General features: G+C 40.1%; 1 protein-coding gene across 1 annotated transcript in view; it reads left to right on the forward strand.

The window, feature by feature from the left end:
• The first annotated feature begins 2062 nt into the window (after positions 1-2062).
• The window catches only part of pitrm1 (pitrilysin metallopeptidase 1), a 32769-nt gene continuing 15037 nt past the window's right edge, over positions 2063-19794 (forward strand). The window contains exons 1-12 of the mRNA XM_034104978.2: positions 2063-2364; positions 3222-3327; positions 4153-4259; positions 8141-8292; positions 9446-9560; positions 10695-10791; positions 11168-11328; positions 12521-12647; positions 13601-13689; positions 14104-14232; positions 16860-16973; positions 17476-17572. Of these exons, the coding sequence (XP_033960869.1) occupies positions 2318-2364; positions 3222-3327; positions 4153-4259; positions 8141-8292; positions 9446-9560; positions 10695-10791; positions 11168-11328; positions 12521-12647; positions 13601-13689; positions 14104-14232; positions 16860-16973; positions 17476-17572 (1341 nt within the window). The 5' untranslated portion in view covers positions 2063-2317. The remainder of the gene's footprint in view (positions 2365-3221; positions 3328-4152; positions 4260-8140; positions 8293-9445; positions 9561-10694; positions 10792-11167; positions 11329-12520; positions 12648-13600; positions 13690-14103; positions 14233-16859; positions 16974-17475; positions 17573-19794) is intronic.

Consider the following 19794-nt stretch of genomic DNA (forward strand, 5'->3'; position numbering starts at 1 on the left):
TGATTATTTATTTGAACTTGTGTAAAACCTCTGGACTCTCTTCAGCTGTGACAAAACAGTTGTGCAATTAATTTGATGTGAAATGAATATATGTTCACATACTATTTTATTGTTGTGTTTGATTTTAATTGCATAGTTTTTTCTTATTTTCCTTTATTCAAGTGTATTCATTATTAAATGGGTCGACTGTCACACACAACGATTTCCCCCTGGGACTTTAAAAGTATTTCTGATTCGGATTCAAATACAATAATGTAACAAATAGTTGTCAATTCTGCCTAAAAAATAATCCTTGAACAATTTAAATTCCACTGAAATATTATCACATCATCGCCACGTTTTGCTCTGCTTGAAATCAGGATTTAAAGGTGAATATTTCACAGCCTGCTTCTCTGCTTTGTGTCTTCAAGGTCTCTGCAGATAATGAACATACAGACTGCAGCTCACATGTTGGAGGACGCTGGCTCTGAAAAAAGCCCTCATTCCTCCTCACCAAGGTTTCCTATTCATGCTGCTGGAAAATCTCCCACATGCTGTCAGGGGAAACATAAGGGATGACCGTGGGTGCCTCAATAGATATTTAAAAATAGACAATCAAATAAATAACTGAACAGAAAAGGCAGTCTGCAGTCGATACAAGACGAGTGGTTTCTGCAGGGAAGAAGGAGGAGGAGGAAGTCTATTCTACTGTTTAAGTATTTGTATTTTAATGTTGAACTCACTGGTCCTGTAACAAAAACACGTCCCCATCTATCTATCTATCCATCTATATCTATCTATCTATATATCCATCTATCTATCTATCTATCTATCTATCTATCTACCTATCTACCTATCTACCTATCTACCTACCTACCTACCTACCTACCTATATATGCAGTATATTAAAGACACTGTAGACACTTTAATAATAAAACAATACAAATACAATAAACAAACGTATAGTACGAATCAATATGAGTACACCACAGAAGATACAACTAGTATGGACAGTTGTATGAATAAATATGCATAACCTTTTAAACACATTTTATTGTTGTTGTGGATTTATTGAGTGATATGCTTGCTATAGTAACTCAAACTGGAAGAATGAAAGGCTGACACATTGTGCATCCCTGCTTCTCGGTGGGTTCACCTCCCACCTGCTCCTGGCTTCACAGAACCCAGACTGATGGATATGATGGAGAAGACTCGCTCTCACATGACAATACTGGTCTGGAAATGCAGAATGCAAAAGACGAGCCACCTTACAAAACGTTTATACACAGTAAACAAGCACCTAATTGAATTGATGTTACATATGTCACAAAGATGATACCAGCTAAAGAAAGATGCCTAAGCAAACAGACAGCACATACTTTGTTCATAATAAAGAGCCAACATTCTCAGCATACCAAACCAAACATAATAACGATGAAATGCACCAACAATGGATGCTAATAGAAAAAAAACGTACTTTGAAAGTAGATTCTTTCTTCAGTCTTCAAGGTCTACCCTTCAAAAGATGCAATGTAATGGCAAATATAAAAGTTGCTTAGCAACACTGAACAGTCTTCGTAGTAATTATGTATTTGAATGGGATGGAAAATATGAGTTAGAAATAAATGTGGTTGACCAATGCACAGTGTAGATGATTTAGTTGCACTTTAACATGTATATTTCCCACTTTTCTCGTATTTTGGGATCTGAGTGTGGAATAAATAGGGAAAAGCATCCCCAACAAAGTTACTCTCCAACATACTAATGTGATTTATTGGCCAAATATGATCTTTTAGCGCTATCTGCTGGATAAGAAACATAATTACAATTTAAGAAAAATAACGGAAGATCAAATCCTAGGATCCTTTTTAAATTAATAACGTTACGTTTGAAGTTGGACGAAGTTAAAGTTTTATACTGGGTTTTAATACGTAAACAAATATTGCTGCCCTTCAAAAACTCCACACACCGGTCATGGATGGTTTGGTGATATTTCGTTGAGCCAATCAAATCTGCTTTTCATTCATCTCGACCAATCATAAGCAAGCATGTTTGTAGGTGGAATGATCCGCGTACGGTTGTCGACAAATGTTTAGAGTTACATTACATACGGATGGGTGTAACTGCGCATACATACGCTGTTAGATCTACGATCTGCGCGGCTGTGGCGTCCATGTTTTACGTGTGCAACTAACCGATGTGTTAACTGTCCAACTCACAGCATGACCTGAGATGCGAAACGAAATAATGTGGAATTATTGACAATATTTAATTACAAACGTGTTATTTTAATAGCCCAATACACTTGGAGACTAATCATTTCGCCACTGACAAAGCCATGTTTCGGCAAACGAAGGGAGTGCTCCAGAAACTTAGATATCTGAGGTAAGTTAGCAAGTTAGCTTACACACACATGGGTTATTTTTAATAAAAGAAATGCTCATTGTGTATGTTGTTGACTTGGTAGTGTCAAGCCAAGATTAACTGACTGTCTGTGACAACGTGACTGGATATTGTGTGATATTTAAGATAAAACGGGGCTCTGACTTTGTAGAAATGGGACTTGGGTTAGCATTTAAACTGATGAAACAGCCGATGCAACCAAACCTATCACTTTATCTAACTAACCTTACTGTTTATAAATATGTTTTAAACATTCAGAAGACACGTTTTTAGTTACTGTAGTTTGAAATAAATATTGCTAACAGTTTCACCTGAGCCTTTATTGGTGTTGCACGCCTGTTTGTTTATATGACCTTCCTTTTTTATCACATGTAGTGTTTAATAATGAATTGTATATTAGCATATGAAATGGACACTCTGTGAATGCACTTTCTGCAATAAGAGATGCAGTAATACCCTCACAGTTCTTGTTCGTTCCCCATGTATGTATCTCGTATCTTTAGGACTTTAAACCCCAAGGTCCACATGGACGTGTGCAATATTTAGGAAACTCCCAATTAAGCTGAACCATCATTATAAAGTGTTCTCCTGCTGTGGGAATGTGTCACTTAATAATAAACCAGATATTCAACGAAGTAATGTATTTTTGCATATGCTCTGAAATCAAAGCACGATCTGGAAATGCATTGTTTGCGATGTAAGATGAAACATATCCTTCTGTGTGGGAATGTCATGCAATACACACGATATTCAATGCTATACAATATCGAGATATCTGCATAAGTTTGTACAAAGATTGGTGAATTATTCATTGTACAATTACCTTTTTTTCTTTGCAGTTTCAATGGACAGCAGCACACATGGAGGCTGAAGAGCACCAACGCACAAGAGAGGGCCTGTCAGTACCAAGCAGGACAGAACATCCACGGCTTCACAGTCAGAGAAGTACGCTTATTTCATTAATTTCTTATTTTAAAAGTCACTTCTATCATCTCCACTTATGCCTCACTAAAGGTTGTATCATTTAAGGCAGGGGTTCTCAAAGTGCGGCCCGCGGGCCAATGGCGGCCCTCGGAAATGTTTCTGGCGGCCCGCGATAGTTAACGTGACACGCTGAAATGCATGCGTGATATTTTAATCCTCCATGGTTGTATCTAGTAAGAATTAGAATGGAATTTAAGAATGGTAAAACTGCGCCCCCTGGGTTGTCATTCCTAAATTATGAATGACAGCTTGTGGAAAGTTTGCTAGACTACTGGTTGCATGGCAACTAGGCATCTCGCGAGTTGCGGTAATTGGTTGGTACAATAAAGAAAGGATTTGTTTTGGAATTATTTTGTGTTCCGTTTTTCTTGGGCGGCCCTCAATCCAATATTGGGTACCGACATTGGCCCTCACTCATCAAAACTTTGAGAACCCCTGATTTAGGGGTTATAAAGTCAAGATGTATGAACACTGTGGAATGCATCTAAATGTTGGCCCTGAGGGTTGTGCAATAGGTCTGCATTGTCGGTATGTGCGTCTGTGTATTGTGTTTTTTCAAATGGTGTATGGCTAATGATATGTATTTTAATGTTTACTATTAAACAAATGTCCTTACAGGGACAATAAAGTATATCGTATCTGGGGAATAAGAAGTTATCAGACACTTGGCCAGACACGAAGGATGTGCTGTGAATTGATTGACCTTCAAGTTAAAATCTTGATTCGTAAAAGTGTCGTCTGCTTCAAAACAAAATATCCTTTCTCTTTCTAACCCCGTTCTCCCAGGTTGTGGTGGTCCCGGACTTGTTTCTCACAGCAGTGAAGTTGACTCATGATAGAACCGGGGCTCAGTACCTGCACGCGGCCAGAGATGACGCCAATAACCTCTTCAGGTTTGTTTGAATGCGTTTCATCGGCTCCAAATACTTCCATCTGACAACAGACCTTCAACATGGTCAAGTGTGCGAGATGTGACACTCCCTCTACAGTCACAGCATGACTTTGAAATACGTTATTGTACTACAGCTGCATCTTAGCCCGTGTTCAACTTCAAACTTTATTTGTATCGCCCAATATCACAAAACAGGTGGGCTTTGTGTAACATTGTAGATGATGAACAGGGTTCGTACGGGTGCTTGAAATCCTTGAAAATGCTTGAAATTTGACGTGGTGTTTTCAAGGTCGGGAATGGTGCTTGAAATTGAGATAAAGTGCTTGAAAATGTAAATGCTTTACTTTTACAAAAAATTGCTGTCTGACTGAATAGTTCGCTTTTTAGTTTAAAAGAAAAGAATTGCTTCGCTTCTACATAAAACATCTCCGCTGCGGCCTTCCCGCGATATGCGCGCGACCTGCAGGTGTTTGAGTTACGTGTGACCTGGGCATTCTGATGAGTGATAGATGACTGTGTGCCAGGAGGCTGCCGTTTCAACGAGCGTTGGCTAGCAGAAGACAAATACAAGCCATGGCTAAGACGAGGGTCAAGCCCAAAAATAAGGATGCGAGAGTCTGCGAAGACGAGCCACATGAAAGGTACGCCGTAGTAGAGCATTTTAGATTAGGCTAACGTTGCATGTTACGTTTGTTTAAGCTAACGTTAGCGAGCTGAATAGCGAACTCCATGAGGGATAATAATAATCGCAGGGGACAATCATTTCAGAGGAGCGTACCTATGGTATGTGCGTTACAGTCGCCATCGTGTGGTCTTCAGAGGATGAAGCTCTCACGGCATTTCGTGTTATAGTCACGAAATATAATCTATTGATTCGACTCAGAGCGATTTTGAAAGCGATGTATTTCTACTGTATGTTTCGTGCCTAAACCAAATGTGACTTGCTCTATCGAAATCAGTCACATTGACCCGAAGACACATTTTCGTGTGTGTGTGTGTGTGTGTGTGTGTGTGTGTGTGTGTGTGTGTGTGTGTGTGTGTGTGTGTGTGTGTGTGTGTGTGTGTGTGTGTGTGTGTGTGTGTGTGTGTGTGTGTGTGTGTGTGTGTGTGTGGTGTGTGTGTGTGTGTGGTGTGTGTGTGTGTGTGTGTGTGTGTGTGTGTGTGTGTGTGTGTGTGTGTGTGTGTGTGTGTGTGTGTGTGTGTGTGTGTGTGTGTGTGTGTGTGTGTGTGTGTGTGTGTGTGTGTGTGTGTGTTCGTTCTCCGCTTGTAATTATGCCGAAGCTTCAAAGTTGTATTTATCATCTGAATTTGCCGAAACAAGTTTAATATTCTGAAAGCCAAGACTTTGTTTATTTGAAAACATGAAAACAAACTGTCTTTTATATAAAATGGAAGTATTATACAATTAAAACTACATTTTGCTTTGATCCCATGTAATTGTAGAATGAACACAGTCTTCCTTTGGAGATGTCTAAGTCAGGAGTCTTGCGTAGTCAACATTACCTAAAGTCATTGTACACATTTGTACATATTATTTTCCACTTGTTACCTTTGTGAGTCTATTTTTATGCAGCTCTGTGTGATTTTGTAGCTACAATTCAGGCTAATACACCAGAGGTGGATAAGTACTCAGATGTTGTACTTGAGTAAAAGTAGAAGTACTCAGATATTGTTTGAGTAAAAGTAGAAGTACTCAGATCTTGTACTTGTGTAAAAGTAGTAGTACTCAGATCTTGTACTTAGTAAAAGTAGAAGTACCAGAGTGTAGGAATACTCTGTTACAGTAAAAGTCCTGCATTCAAAATGTTCCTCAAGTGGAAATAGAAAAGTATTCTCATCTAAATATAGTGAAAGACAGTAAAAGTAGTCGTTGTGCAGATTGGTCCATTTCAGAATAATATATATGATATGTTTTATAATGGTTGATCATGAAAGTGTTCTCAAAGCTGGTGAAGGTGCAGCTAGTCTGAAGTACTTTGTAGACTGCAGGGATTTACTCCGGGTGGAACTAAAGTCTGATTCAACACTTGATTAGATTTCACATCATTCATCTGTGAAGTAACTAAAGGGATTAAATACATGTAGTACACCATGTACCTCTGAACTGTAGTGGAGTAGAAGTACACCATGTACCTCTGAACTGTAGAGGAGTAGAAGTACACCATGTACCTCTGAACTGTTGTGCAGTAGAAGTACACCATGTACCTCTGAACTGTAGAGGAGTAGAAGTACACCATGTACCTCTGACTTGCGTTCACTACCAACAATTAATCAATAATGTATTGAAAAGTTATTTGGCTGATTGTTGTATATCGGCTCAGCAGGTTATATGGGAGGCCTAGTCTACGTACAGGTCACTAATTTTGAAATATTAAACTTAGTTTTCTTTTCTTTAATTTTTCATCCTCGTGTAGAATGCTATCACGAAACACACATCTGATTTAATGTGAGGTAGGGAAATAATCATTTGAGTATGTGTATATAAATATGTAATTTACAACAGCTGTAAGATGCTTGAAAAGCTGGAAAATGCACCTTGAAAATGCTTGAAAAGTGCTTGAATTTGACTTTTGAAAAGGTGCAAGAACCCTGGATGGAGTTACGAACTAAGACTCGTAGAAACTGGCTGAAGATCATGTGACCCTCTGAAACAGTGATTTCAATGAGAAATACTATAATGACGCACAGCCAAAACAATGATTCTGAGGTCAGGGAGGATGAGCAGCACACCAGGTGCATCATGGGAAATGTAGTTTCTAGATTCAGGGTTGTTTAAATGTGTTCCAGCAGCTCCAAAACACTCCCACTACAGTCACAGCATGACTTTGAAATATGTTATTATATTATAGCTGTGTCTTAAACCAGGGGTTCCCAAACGTTGCCATGCCAAGGACCCCATATAGCATTATCGTCCCCCCCCCTTGTTGCATTTTTTTTTTAAATGATGAGTACATTATAATGGAGAATATGACAAATTAATCATACAGCTTAATACATTTTCTTAATATATATTTGTATTAATAATTAATAATCAGTTATTCTTCTAAAAATGTTTTGTATTTATCTTTTGTTTGTCCTTCATTACATTGATTGTGTGTTCTGTTATAAACATTCTTAACACAATATTAAACGGTAATATCAACAGTAAACATATTTTTAAAGTGATTTCTGTCTTTATAATATTATATAATTTTGAACAGTAATATGAACAATTAACATATATTTTTAGCATTTTTGAAAGCTACTTATGCCTTAATAATATTATATATAATATTCAACAGTAATATTATCAATAAACATGTTTATATTCATATATATACACATCAATATGTGCTCTCATCCAGCTGCAGAGCGAAATATTCACTCGCTCTCACTTGCTCCAAAAGCTTTCACTCTCAGTAGCGGCAGCTCGATTCTGATTGGCTTGAAGGGTGGTCATGTGATTTAAAAGAAAAATATATATGAATAAGTAAAAAATATTAAAAGATTGGCATCAAAGGAGAGATTGATAGATATGCAGTTATTAATAAAAAAATGTAACTTTAAAAAAAAAAAAAATTCCCCTTTCCCTCAAATTTTGCGTGACCCTCCTGGTGCCCCCTGGCGGCCCCCCGGGGGGTCGGGGCCCCCACTTTGAAAAACACGGTCTTAAACCGTGTACAAAGATATATATTTGACTTAAACCGATATATTCCTGCACTTTAACTGCATCTGCATATTGAAGTATGAACGCTTGTTGTTTGTATGTTGTCTCCTCCTGAGTGTTGTACGTCTCTTGTTTGTTTATGTGTCAGTAGCTCTGCTCATCTCGTTGTTCCTGCATAATGACAATAAAGTATTCTATTCTATAAATAAATGATGCTTCTTGTTCTTGTTCTTCAGTGTCCAGCTCAGAACGACCCCCATGGACAGCACCGGGGTCCCTCACATCCTGGAGCACACGGTGCTGTGTGGGTCTGAGAAGTATCCGTGCAGAGACCCTTTCTTCAAGATGCTCACACGCTCCCTGTCCACCTTCATGAACGCCTTCACAGGTACGGAGAAATCCAATCAAGTTTTATTTATACAGCACATCTTTAAACGATGTTTGGTGGAGCCAAAGTGCTGAACATAAAATAAAAATAGCCTACAGTCGAGACACTTTACAGCAAATACAACACCCTCTGTCCTTAGACCCTCTGTCCTTAGACCCTCTGTCCTTAGACCCTCTATCCTTAGACCCTCTATCCTTAGACCCTCTGTCCTTAGACCCTCTGTCCTTATACCCTCTGTCCTTAGACCCTCTGTCCTTAGACCCTCTGTCCTTAGACCCTCTGTCCTTAGACCCTCTATCCTTAGACCCTCTGTCCTTAGACCCTCTGTCCTTAGACCCTCTGTCCTTAGACCCTCTGTCCTTAGACCCTCTATCCTTAGACCCTCTGTCCTTAGACCCTCTGTCCTTAGACCCTCTGTCCTTAGACCCTATCCTAGACCCTCTGTCCTTAGACCCTCTGTCCTTAGACCCTCTGTCCTTAGACCCTCTATCCTAGACCCTCTGTCCTTAGACCCTCTGTCCTTAGACCCTCTGTCCTTAGACCCTCTATCCTTAGACCCTCTGTCCTTAGACCCTCTGTCCTTAGACCCTCTATCCTTAGACCCTCTATCCTTAGACCCTCTGTCCTTAGCCCCTCTGTCCTTAGACCCTCTGTCCTTAGACCCTCTGTCCTTAGACCCTCTGTCCTTAGACCCTCTATCCTTAGACCCTCTGTCCTTAGACCCTCTGTCCTTAGACCCTCTGTCCTTAGACCCTCTATCCTTAGACCCTCTGTCCTTAGACCCTCTGTCCTTAGACCCTCACATCGTACAAGGAAACACTTCCAGAGAAAACCCACAGTTTAAAGGGAACATGGGAAATACACACTGACCTCTGAGTCTGTGAGCAGAGGAGGTGGCGAAGCTCACGTATCATGTTTGGACTTCCTTACGTTTTATTATAGTGATTACAAATGAGAGTGGTTGCATGTAAACATGTCTGTTGTTTACACATATGCTACACTTGTTGCTATTGTTTACATTATGCACTTTGTCTTCTGTTGCTCGTGCATTCTTGTAGAATGTCTGTATAGTTTTGATTATTTAAATGAAAAGGTAATTTATTGTTTACTTCAAATATGAGAAGAAACAAAATGCCGGTTTGTCGTTTTGCAGCCAGCGACTACACCATGTATCCGTTCTCAACGCAAAATGGGAAAGACTTCCAGAATCTTCTTTCGGTGTATCTGGATGCAGTTTTCTTCCCTTGTTTACGAGAGCAGGATTTCTGGTGAGTTTTGACTATGGTTGCAAAGTCGCAATGCTCAAGCTGAGGTGTTATTCGATACAACAGGTGGGCAAAGTTAACTTAAAGGTCACCTGTCCTGCTGTTTTTAGGCAATAGCAAAGCTCTCAGATATATAGAAATCTATAAAAAACATGTCTATGAAGTGTTTTGCTCAAAATACCAAACAGATCACCTGTTCTAGCCACGCCTCATATCCTCTATTTCACTTCCTGTCCAAAAGTGCTGATTTTGGGTATAAAGCTCATGCGGGACCCGGCAGCTACCGTCTAAACTAAATACTGCCGTGATGAAACGCCATATCATGGATTATCAAGTAGGGCTGCTCGATTATGGCAAAAATCATAATCTCGATTATTTGGGTCAATAATTGATATCACGATTATTAAAAACGATTATCCGTTTACTTTAAAAACATCCATTTATTGAAAAAGAAAATTGAACAGTATGTTTTTAACAGTTGATTACCCTGAACTTTAAGTATATTTCAACTGAAAAACCAATAAAAAATCTAATTAAAATAAATATTCGTTATATTTCAATAATTTAAGTTTTCATAATCGGTGAAAGCCAAAATCGTAATTGTGATTAAAATCCGATGAATTGAGCAGCCCTATTATGAAGGATTCTCTCTGAAACAGTCTGGAGCTCAAAGGCTTTCTCTCTTGCCGGTTATACCACAAGGTGAGTTCCTTTCTACTTCCTGCTTCTTCACGCACATGCTCTCCAGCACAGGTTAGCTCTGAGTGTTAGCGATGCTAATGTAAACACGACCATATTACGTCCAAAACAGTCGGGCATTGTTTCTGATAGCAACGTTTCCGATTGGGCCGTGGGTCCACCTTTCAGATATTACGTCATATCGGACGCTAATCTGGATCAGCTCCGTTGTAGCCCGTTTTTAGAGATTTGGGTACGGAGGAAAAGAGAGAGGGTTTTATTTCCTGACGCTGCGTGAGTTCCCATTGATGTAGAGAAGACATCACAAAGTGCATTTCGCATGATAGGTCCCCTTTAAGTTGACTTACTTGTGATTGTAATAAACAGCCAGGTTACTTACAGCTAGCACATATCACTTGGCAGGTCTGTAACCTTCACCCTGATCTGATTGTTTTGCAGGCAGGAGGGCTGGAGGCTGGAGCACGAAGACCCCAAAGACCGCAGCACCCCTCTGGTGTTTAAAGGAGTCGTGTTCAATGAGATGAAGGGCGCTTTTGTAAGTCAGCAATCACATTTCATCTGCATAGCAATGATCCCTTCTCTGTAATGATCTCATTGTTTTCACACACAGAGGTAAGTTAGGTGCTTTAACATGTCCTACTTTAAGTTAATGCATCACTCTCTATTGGAAACAATAATATTGTGCTCTCCTTGAACAAAACGACCTCAGAAAGCAAGGCTACACAAGGGAAGCAAGACAGACGCTTGTTTGTAGACGATCTTAAACTGAAACGAGTGGAAGGACAGAGGATAGAATTAACCCTTCAGAACACTTGAACTACTATCTCCGTGGTTACGCTATCTCTCTCGGAGCTGGTAACGCCTGGCCCGTGTGAGAATATGAAAGAGTGTATTTGTTGTGTGTTGTCCAGTCGGAAAACGAGCGTGTGTACGCGCAGCACCTCCAGAACAAGCTGTTCCCGGACCACACGTACTCTGTGGTGTCGGGAGGAGAGCCGCTCGACATCCCCGACCTCACCTGGGAGCAACTCAAACAGTTCCACGCCACACACTACCACCCCAGCAACGCCAGGTACACACACACACACACACACACACACACACACACACACACACACACACACACACACACACACACACACACACACACACACACACACACACACACACACACACACACACACACACACACACACACACACACACACACACACACACACACACACACACACAGGATAGCTGAAATGTACTTTGATTACAGCATAATCCCATGTTATGGTGTCAGAAAAACATTTGAAACAGTGCCATGCCCCTAACCATCCATCTTATAAAGGAAAACTAATATGTATTATCTTCCTCATGAATAAACCCATGTGTTGCCATTACAGGACAGTATCCATGCTGCTTTCAAAAGTGTTACATGCATGTTATAACACAATCCTTTCAACTATAATTAATAATAATACAATAAAACAAACGCATGCATCAGATTAGATTAGGACTACTGTTTATGTGTTTTCGTCTTTGTACTGTTTTCCATTTCTGATTCTATGTAAAGCATCTTTGAGCACTAGAAAAAGCGCTATACAATTAAATGTATTATTATTATTATTACAATTAATGCAATCAACCATGAAGATGCAAACTCGTACAGCAAAACTCCTGCATGGCCATTAGCTTAAGGTGCTGTTTACACGGGAACGAAACGGTTGTATCTGCTACTTTTCTCTTGCATAGCCCGTGCGTTCACACGAGGCCGTAGCGGAACCGCAAACGATAACCGGTCCCAAGGTGGATAGATCTAATAATAATAAATTATATTTCGATAGCGATTTTCTTGAACCCAAAGACGTCAGTAGCTACTGACCATGCTACAGATGTTAGTGCAAAATCTACAGCTCCTCTACCACAACCATCAGCAACAAGTGGACATGGAGAACTACATGTTGTTAAATCCACCACAGAGAATAAACAGAAGGGCAACCATGGCAACCATGCTCGCTGCTTTTGGTGTATTTTGTGTATACAAGTACAGCGCCACTTACAGGCCCGGCATATGTACTACAGCGTCTCCAGCGGGTCGAGCGGTCTCGTGTGAAGGGACACGTTCCTTGAGCTGTATCCGTGTGAACGGAAGACTTTTTTTATATCGAATTCGGTTCGTTGGCGTTCCCGTGTAAATGGGCCTAAATCAAGCTAAACCATTAAGCGACGCATACAGAAATGAGAACACACACTGAGAGAGTCTTACATCCGTCTTTCAGGTTCTTCTCGTATGGAGATCTGCCTCTGGAGCAGCATCTGAAGCAGATCGAAGAGGAAGCTCTGTCCAGGTTTGAGCGCATCAACCCGAACACGGAGGTCCCGTCACAGCCACACTGGAGCAGCCCTGTAAGCTCACAACGCACATTACAGTGTTAAGATACTATCAATGTAATCATTTAAACCAGGGGGGGCCAAACCTTTTCACCCAGGGCCACATGCAGAAACATATATGAAGGGCTGGGCCGTGAGGTATATCGCCTCATAAGTTCAGTTATAAGTTAGCACAATTCATCAAATGTAAGTAAACTGTGCTTGTGAGTGTTGGCAATAAGGGGAAATATGAAGGGTGTATTTCAAGCTTGTTGTAAATAAGTCATTGGGCTTTTAAGATATGTTAGAAAATGTATCCAACTTTAATTGACTGAATTTATTAGAAAAGTGGTCCACATGAATACTACTGTGTAATATATTTAAGAAGTGCAATATAAGACGAGCACAAGTTTAATTTGTGGGCCATTCTCCATTATACTTTTTGATTTTTGGCCGATTCAAAAAGGTCCGCGTGCCGTAGTTTGAACACCCCTGTATTAGAGTGTAAAGATACTAAGAATTGAATCATTTAAACCAGTGCTTCGCAAAGCGTGGTCCGCGGACCATCTGTGGTCCGTGAGCGCCCCCTAGTGGTCCGTGAGTATATTGGTAACATTTGAAATAAATTAATTAATTAAAGTTTTACGCACTCTCGCGGGAATATTTCCGCAATGGAGCGAGCTTAAGTTTCACTTTCGATTGCATGATATAGCCCAGGGCAAGACCTTCGTCACACATGTTGCCACCTGTTTGTCCCATTTTCAGACGATTTGTAATCTGTTCTAGAAAAACTGTCATTTTGAATATTTGTGGAGTTAGGTGGTCCGTGAGTGTTTTCTTATTGGTTAAGTGTCCTTGGTATGAAAACGTTTGAGAAACACTGATTTAAACCCATCATGTATTACATTCTCACTTGCATGCATAGTTCTATTGTTTTTATAATTTATAAGTGGAAATACGTTCAATAATCGGTGTGGTTTTCCCCCCAGAGAGAAGACCATGTGACCTGCGGCCCTGATGCCATGGCTCCAGACCCAAAGAGGCAGGACACGCTGTGTGTGAGCTTCCTGCTGGGAGAGTAAGGACACTTTGTCTCTTTAGATTTCGTATCCATATAGACAATGGAGACGCAGGTGATACTGAAGGTTAGATGAGGAAGAAGTAAAGTCTTTTGACCGTGAGCTCTTTTTAATACTCGCCTAGAATTATTATTATTATTATTATGTCAGTTTGTTTGATGCCTGCATGGATCGCACATATATATTTATCAATGCAAAAAATAAATAGATCCCCACATTTGTTAAGAAAGGAATTGAAGCGAGTCAGAAACCACAAAACCAACGAAGAGCAGTGGCTTTTTTATTTTGAAATTGACTAAAACGCCAGTCTTTCGACGGCTTTTCTTCCTCAATAGAAATACCTTTTTATATATGCCACTTCTCCCCTTAAAAAAGCGATTCTTTGAGTTTTTGACATCCTGGTTCCTCTGCAGCATCACGGACACGTTTGAAGGGTTCACGCTCAGCCTGCTGTCCTCGCTCATGATGTCTGGACCAAACTCTCCGTTCTACAAAGCTCTCATCGAACCCAACATCGGGACCGACTTCTCCTCCGTCGCAGGGTGAGCACAACTAGCACTACTATTTAGACAGACTTATGGCTATTTTAATAGTGTAAATATGCACATTGAATTGTATCTCGTTGCACCGTCATCGCTACTACCTCTGCTTTTACCACTTATTTATTATGTCTATTTGTTACTGCAGTGAGAGTTGCCAAAGACATGTCGCTGTACTTTGTATGATGACAAAGATATATTCTATTCTACTCAAAGGTGTAACTTTGGTTTGAGAATTGGGGGACACACAAAACAGGGGGTCCTCCGCAATGAAACATTTTCTCAATTTAATTCCATTTCCTGCCTTTCTACAAATATATCGGGGACTATCGTGTTAACAAATCCAAGAAAAATGTGTAGTGTATATAATGAGTGTGCACACTTATCTAGTATCCTATCCATGTGAACCTGTTTTATTTGTGACGAACTCACATCCTCTAGTCTAGGGGGGTCCGGGGGCACCCGGGAAGATTTTTTTTTTTCTTTAAATTGAAGTTGAAGGCATCAATCTGGTGCACTTTAAGGGCAACATTAAGAGATGTATGGACACAGCTCTCAACACCCAAATGAAACAGAACTGTATATATTTCAATAATCAAAAAACCATTCGAATATGCTCACAACCAATAACACATCATTGATAAACTCCTCTCTCCTATCTTTATCTTTCCCAGTCTGCATTCTTTCTTTTTATTTATGCATATTTTACTAATCACTCCCCTTTCAAACTGTGTTTTTTATTTTTGTACTGACCTATAGTAGCTACACATTGGAAGGATTTCTTAACTTATTTTATATACAACTAATATTACATAGATGGAAATATTTGTTTACATAGATGACCAAACAGTTTGAGACCCACTGAGATAACTTGGACTACAGTTTACAATCTAATCACTCAGTCCTTTACCTCCCTGAGCTGACGTTATCTCTCTCAGTCCCACGGGAGAGGACTCTCCCTCTCCTTATTGATGAAACAGCTACTAATCTCCGTTAGCTCCTCAAGCTAGCACCGAGCTAGCACCAAATGCTAGCAGCAACTCTCTCTCTCTATATATATATATATATATATATATATATATATCTCTCTTTCTCTCTCTCTCTCTCAGTCTCTCAAAGTCCGACAGGAAAGAGCTCTCCCTCTCCTTATTGATGAAACAGCTTCTAATCTCCGTTAGCTCCGAGCTAGCACCGAGCTAGCACCAAATGCTAACAACAACTCTATTTCTCTCTCTCTCTCTCTCTCTCTCTCTCTCTCTATATATATATATATATATATATATATATATATATAATCTTTCTCTCTGTCTCTCAAAGTCCGACAGGAAAGAGCTCTCCCTCTCCTTATTGATGAAACGGCTTCTAATCTCCGTTAGCTCTGAGCTAGCACCAAATGCTAACAACAACCCCTGTAACTCTCTGTCTCTCTCTCTTTCTATCTCTCTCACAAGATGTGCTCATGCCACACACACACAGACGCTCCTCCTTGACGATGACCGCTCGCGTAAAAAAAAAAAACATTTAAAAAGTGTGGGGCACACAAATGGGATTGTGAAAAGTGGGGGGGACATGTCCCCTCTGTCCCCAGTGGAAATGACGCCCATGATTCTACTACCATAACAACAGCAAAACGGCTTTCTACTTAAATTGGATAAATTACAGTTTGATTTCACTGGTTGACTTGGAAAGCTAACTAATTGACAACAACTCATCTGATGGATTTCACCGCTTGAATTTCATGCAGTGCCGTTAAACAGATGAATTCATGTATTGTTGAGAGCCATATAGGAGCTAATTAGTCCTTTTAGATTTCAGTAGGAACCAATGTTTGTTAATTCAGAGGTTCTGATCAATCATTTTTTACCACACACACACACGCACACGCTTACACAACATCTGGCTGCTGAAGCTTGGTCGTTATGTTTTTGAAAGTCTTATTTTGTATGCCGATTTAAAAGCTGATTCAAGTGTAATAGCGTGATTACAGTAACAGGGAATAAACGGACAGGGTGTTCAATTGAAAGCTAGTTTACCAGACTATTTATTCATCAGTTATGTTCACAAGGCGGCACCTTAAAGCGGAGATGGATAGATATATTCATCATTACTGCCTTGACCCTATTGCTCTTGTAATTGTATGGTAATGTTATATTGTTTTGTAGGGGTGTAACGGTTCACAAACATTTCGGTTCGGTACATACCTTGGTTTTTAGGTCACGGTTTGGGACAGCAGAAAAAATTATCACAAAACATAAAATATATATAGATTTTTTATTATTATTAAACTGTGAATAATGTATTCACTCAAATAAATACAAAATATAATAAAATAAACATTAAGGTGCAGCATTTCGATGAACTGAAATAATCTGTATTTGAACTGTACTGTAGTAGCACCTAAGCAGCCAGTTTGACATTAGGTCAATTTATATATAAAAAGTTTTAGCTTGTATTGTCAAAATGATACTTATACTGTCTGCTATGTGTGATTGCACCATCGGGAATGCTTGGAATTTCGCTGTACTCTGTGTAGTGAGAATAAAAGGAATCTAATCTTTACTTTATTCATCCCAATTTGGGAAATCCTTTCTGCCTCTACAAGCGTTTGAAGTGTGTTATGATGTGTGCAGATATGATGGCAGCACCAAAGAGGCGTCGTTCAGCATCGGTCTGCAGGGGATGGCTGAGAAAGACACGGAGAGGGTGAAGCAGATCATCAGTGAAACCATCGATGACATTATAGAGTGAGTAGCAGTCACATCGGGGGCTATGGTTTTATTTCATGGCTTTACATTCAACGTGTAAGGCAAGGCAACACTAGTTATTTCAAATGCTAAACGAACCCCCCTTTGGACAATTCTAATCTGCAACCCAATATTCAGAACATTCTACGAATCCTGGCCATATTTGTGTAGCATATAAGATTCATTTGCTCCCAGACATGCATGTGGCTTGCTAGTTTTGGACCCCATCTGTATTCAAAAAGTCACCACTTAAGGTCCTTTCAGTATTTCTACTAATCACATACAATAGTGACTTTTGACTTTCTGTGTGATACTGTGTACTGCTTTGTTTGACGGGTGATATTAACAAGTATGTTGCTGGCAGCTCTGTGTCTGAGATTTGCAAATTAAATAGTTAGAAGTAGTTTAGCAGTTATTAAAGGTAGGCTAAAAGGCTTAGTCCTTTTAATAAATGTATTTAATAGAACAACTTGACCCACTCCCCATGTATAACCCATCACAGGAAAGGCTTCGAGGAGGAGAGGATCGAGGCTCTGCTCCATAAGATCGAGATCCAGATGAAACACCAGTCCACAAACTTCGGCCTCTCTCTGGCCTCGGTGAGTTCACTTTCTCTGTGACCTCCATTTTGTTTTCATAACCGAAAGGACACTTCGGCCCAATCCCAAACCACGCCCTAAACCCTACCCCTACACACTCTCCCTCCGTGATGGAGTGAACTCCGCGGAGTGACACTCTCAGCTTAAAAACATATGAGGTTATCATGAGGTTGTTTACATCGCAGTTTATCAGTGGATGTTTGAACTATTTGTAAACAGCGTGTTTCCTGACGGACACACAGCGTTGAGACGGGTCAGGTAGAGACGGGACTCCAGTCAGCACCGATGCAGACTCGCTGGTTGAGGGCTTGATAGCCCACTCCCCCTCCACACCGCTCCACACTCGTTGGTTTGCACTTAATGTGGCGGACCCGCCGCGCGAACGGAGGGGTAGTGGGTAGTGGGTAGTGGGTAGTGGGTAGTGGGTAGTGGGTAGTGGGTAGTTTGGGCCTTCATGTATGAAAGAACCTCCATGTGGGAAATATGTTGGCAACAATAAAGATGTTTCTTTGTTTTGTGTGCATTAAATCTAGCCTTTCGATATTGTTTCTGCTATTTTTCTCTGCATATCAAGAATGTATACTTGTTAATAGTTATTGTCCTGGGAGAATATCTTACGCCGAATCCAGTTAATTATCGGATGTCTTACTTTTAGATCGGTACATTTTAAATTCAGAGACCTTCATCAGTGCAATGTTTAAATATGAAGGTAGATTACATTCCGCGTCACATGACTGCTGTGGGACTCGGACCTGTCTCAACATTGTGGGGGAAACTTCTGTAGCAATGGAGGAGTTAGGACTCAAAGGAGACACGAGAAGAGCTGGAGCTTTGATGGCAAACACTGACGGTTTATTTGGAGTATCGGCCGGAGAATTCACAAAACATGTCACGGGCCAGAGGTCTGACTACGCGGGAGATGCCACAATAAATTCTGAAGAACTCTTCTGTAGCTCGAGGTTTTAAATAGTTCCCAGTGTAATAATCAACATTCTTCATCAGCGAGACTAAACAATTATGGACCCTGAATCTAACTAGAGCTCTCGTCCATAGAAAATAATGTGCGCCGTTAGTAGTTCTTGAACCCTGAAGGCAGGACAGACTGAAAAAAGTCCAGGGAAGCTTAAAAAAGTTAACAGCATTTAATTACACAAAAGTTGCAGTGATGTACAAATCAAATTTGCGAGAGGAGGAGCTCTCCCCATGCGTCCGGTCAGCCGAGGTTAGGGAGAAAAAGAGGTCGATTCTTGGCTTGCTCTTCCTGTTGTCATCTGAGGTCTTCTCCTATTGGCCGGCGTCGTCAGGGGGCGGGTCCAATGCAATTCCTGCCTTTTTCTGTTGCTAAATTACATCATTCTGGTGTCTGTGGTTATTTAAACATTCCCTAATAAACGTGATTTCAGCGTCAGTGTTAAACCCAGTGTGTTTAGGGTACAACATCACGTCATTTCACCTTCAATTCACGGTTTGAAAACGTACCATTTCGCCACATGCTAATGCTAACCGGAAATGACGAAATTCACTAGCGGAAAACCGGAAGTAGTGTAAAAATTCAGTTTTTAGAATAAAACAGATTTAAATTAAATACAGTGTATTTAATTAAAATTACGCCATATCAACATTGATTTTAATTTCTAACAGCGCCAGGGAACCTACGTCCCTGAACAGTAAACTACCTCATGGCGGCTTGTGCTCTGTCATAGACTGGCAACAACAATGCGCCCAAGCTGCTCCTCCTTAAGAGAGATAGCAGCGATACCCCAGGCCGTAGACCTATGCCATGAGAAAGGAGACGGTGAGAGGAGAACATGATGAAAAGTTGAATACCTAAGCAAATTATTCCCTAACAAATATGAATATGTCTCAATATTGTTTGTATGAACAGATCGACAATCTGTTTATTCATGTGTAATCCGACATGTAAAACACATTCTAAACTACATTTAACTATAAACCATGCCATAATTGCAAGTCTCTTCAGTGAGAACGTCACAAAAGGATTTGAAAAGAAAAGCCAAATTCTGAAAGTAAATCAAAAGAAATAAGTGACATTTTGAAAAAAAAATTCTAAGAATAAATGAATGTTTTGAAGTAAAAAAGTCAAATTCTGAGAAAAAGGTCAAATCTGAGATGCATTGTGGGACATGTAGTTTATGGGCAACGTGCTTCTGTAAATCGGCATGTAACCGTACAATAAACATACTATATACCAAGGGGGGCGT

This window comes from Pseudochaenichthys georgianus, chromosome 17 (genome assembly GCF_902827115.2).
Source record: "Pseudochaenichthys georgianus chromosome 17, fPseGeo1.2, whole genome shotgun sequence".
Classification (NCBI taxonomy): Eukaryota; Metazoa; Chordata; class Actinopteri; order Perciformes; family Channichthyidae; genus Pseudochaenichthys; species Pseudochaenichthys georgianus.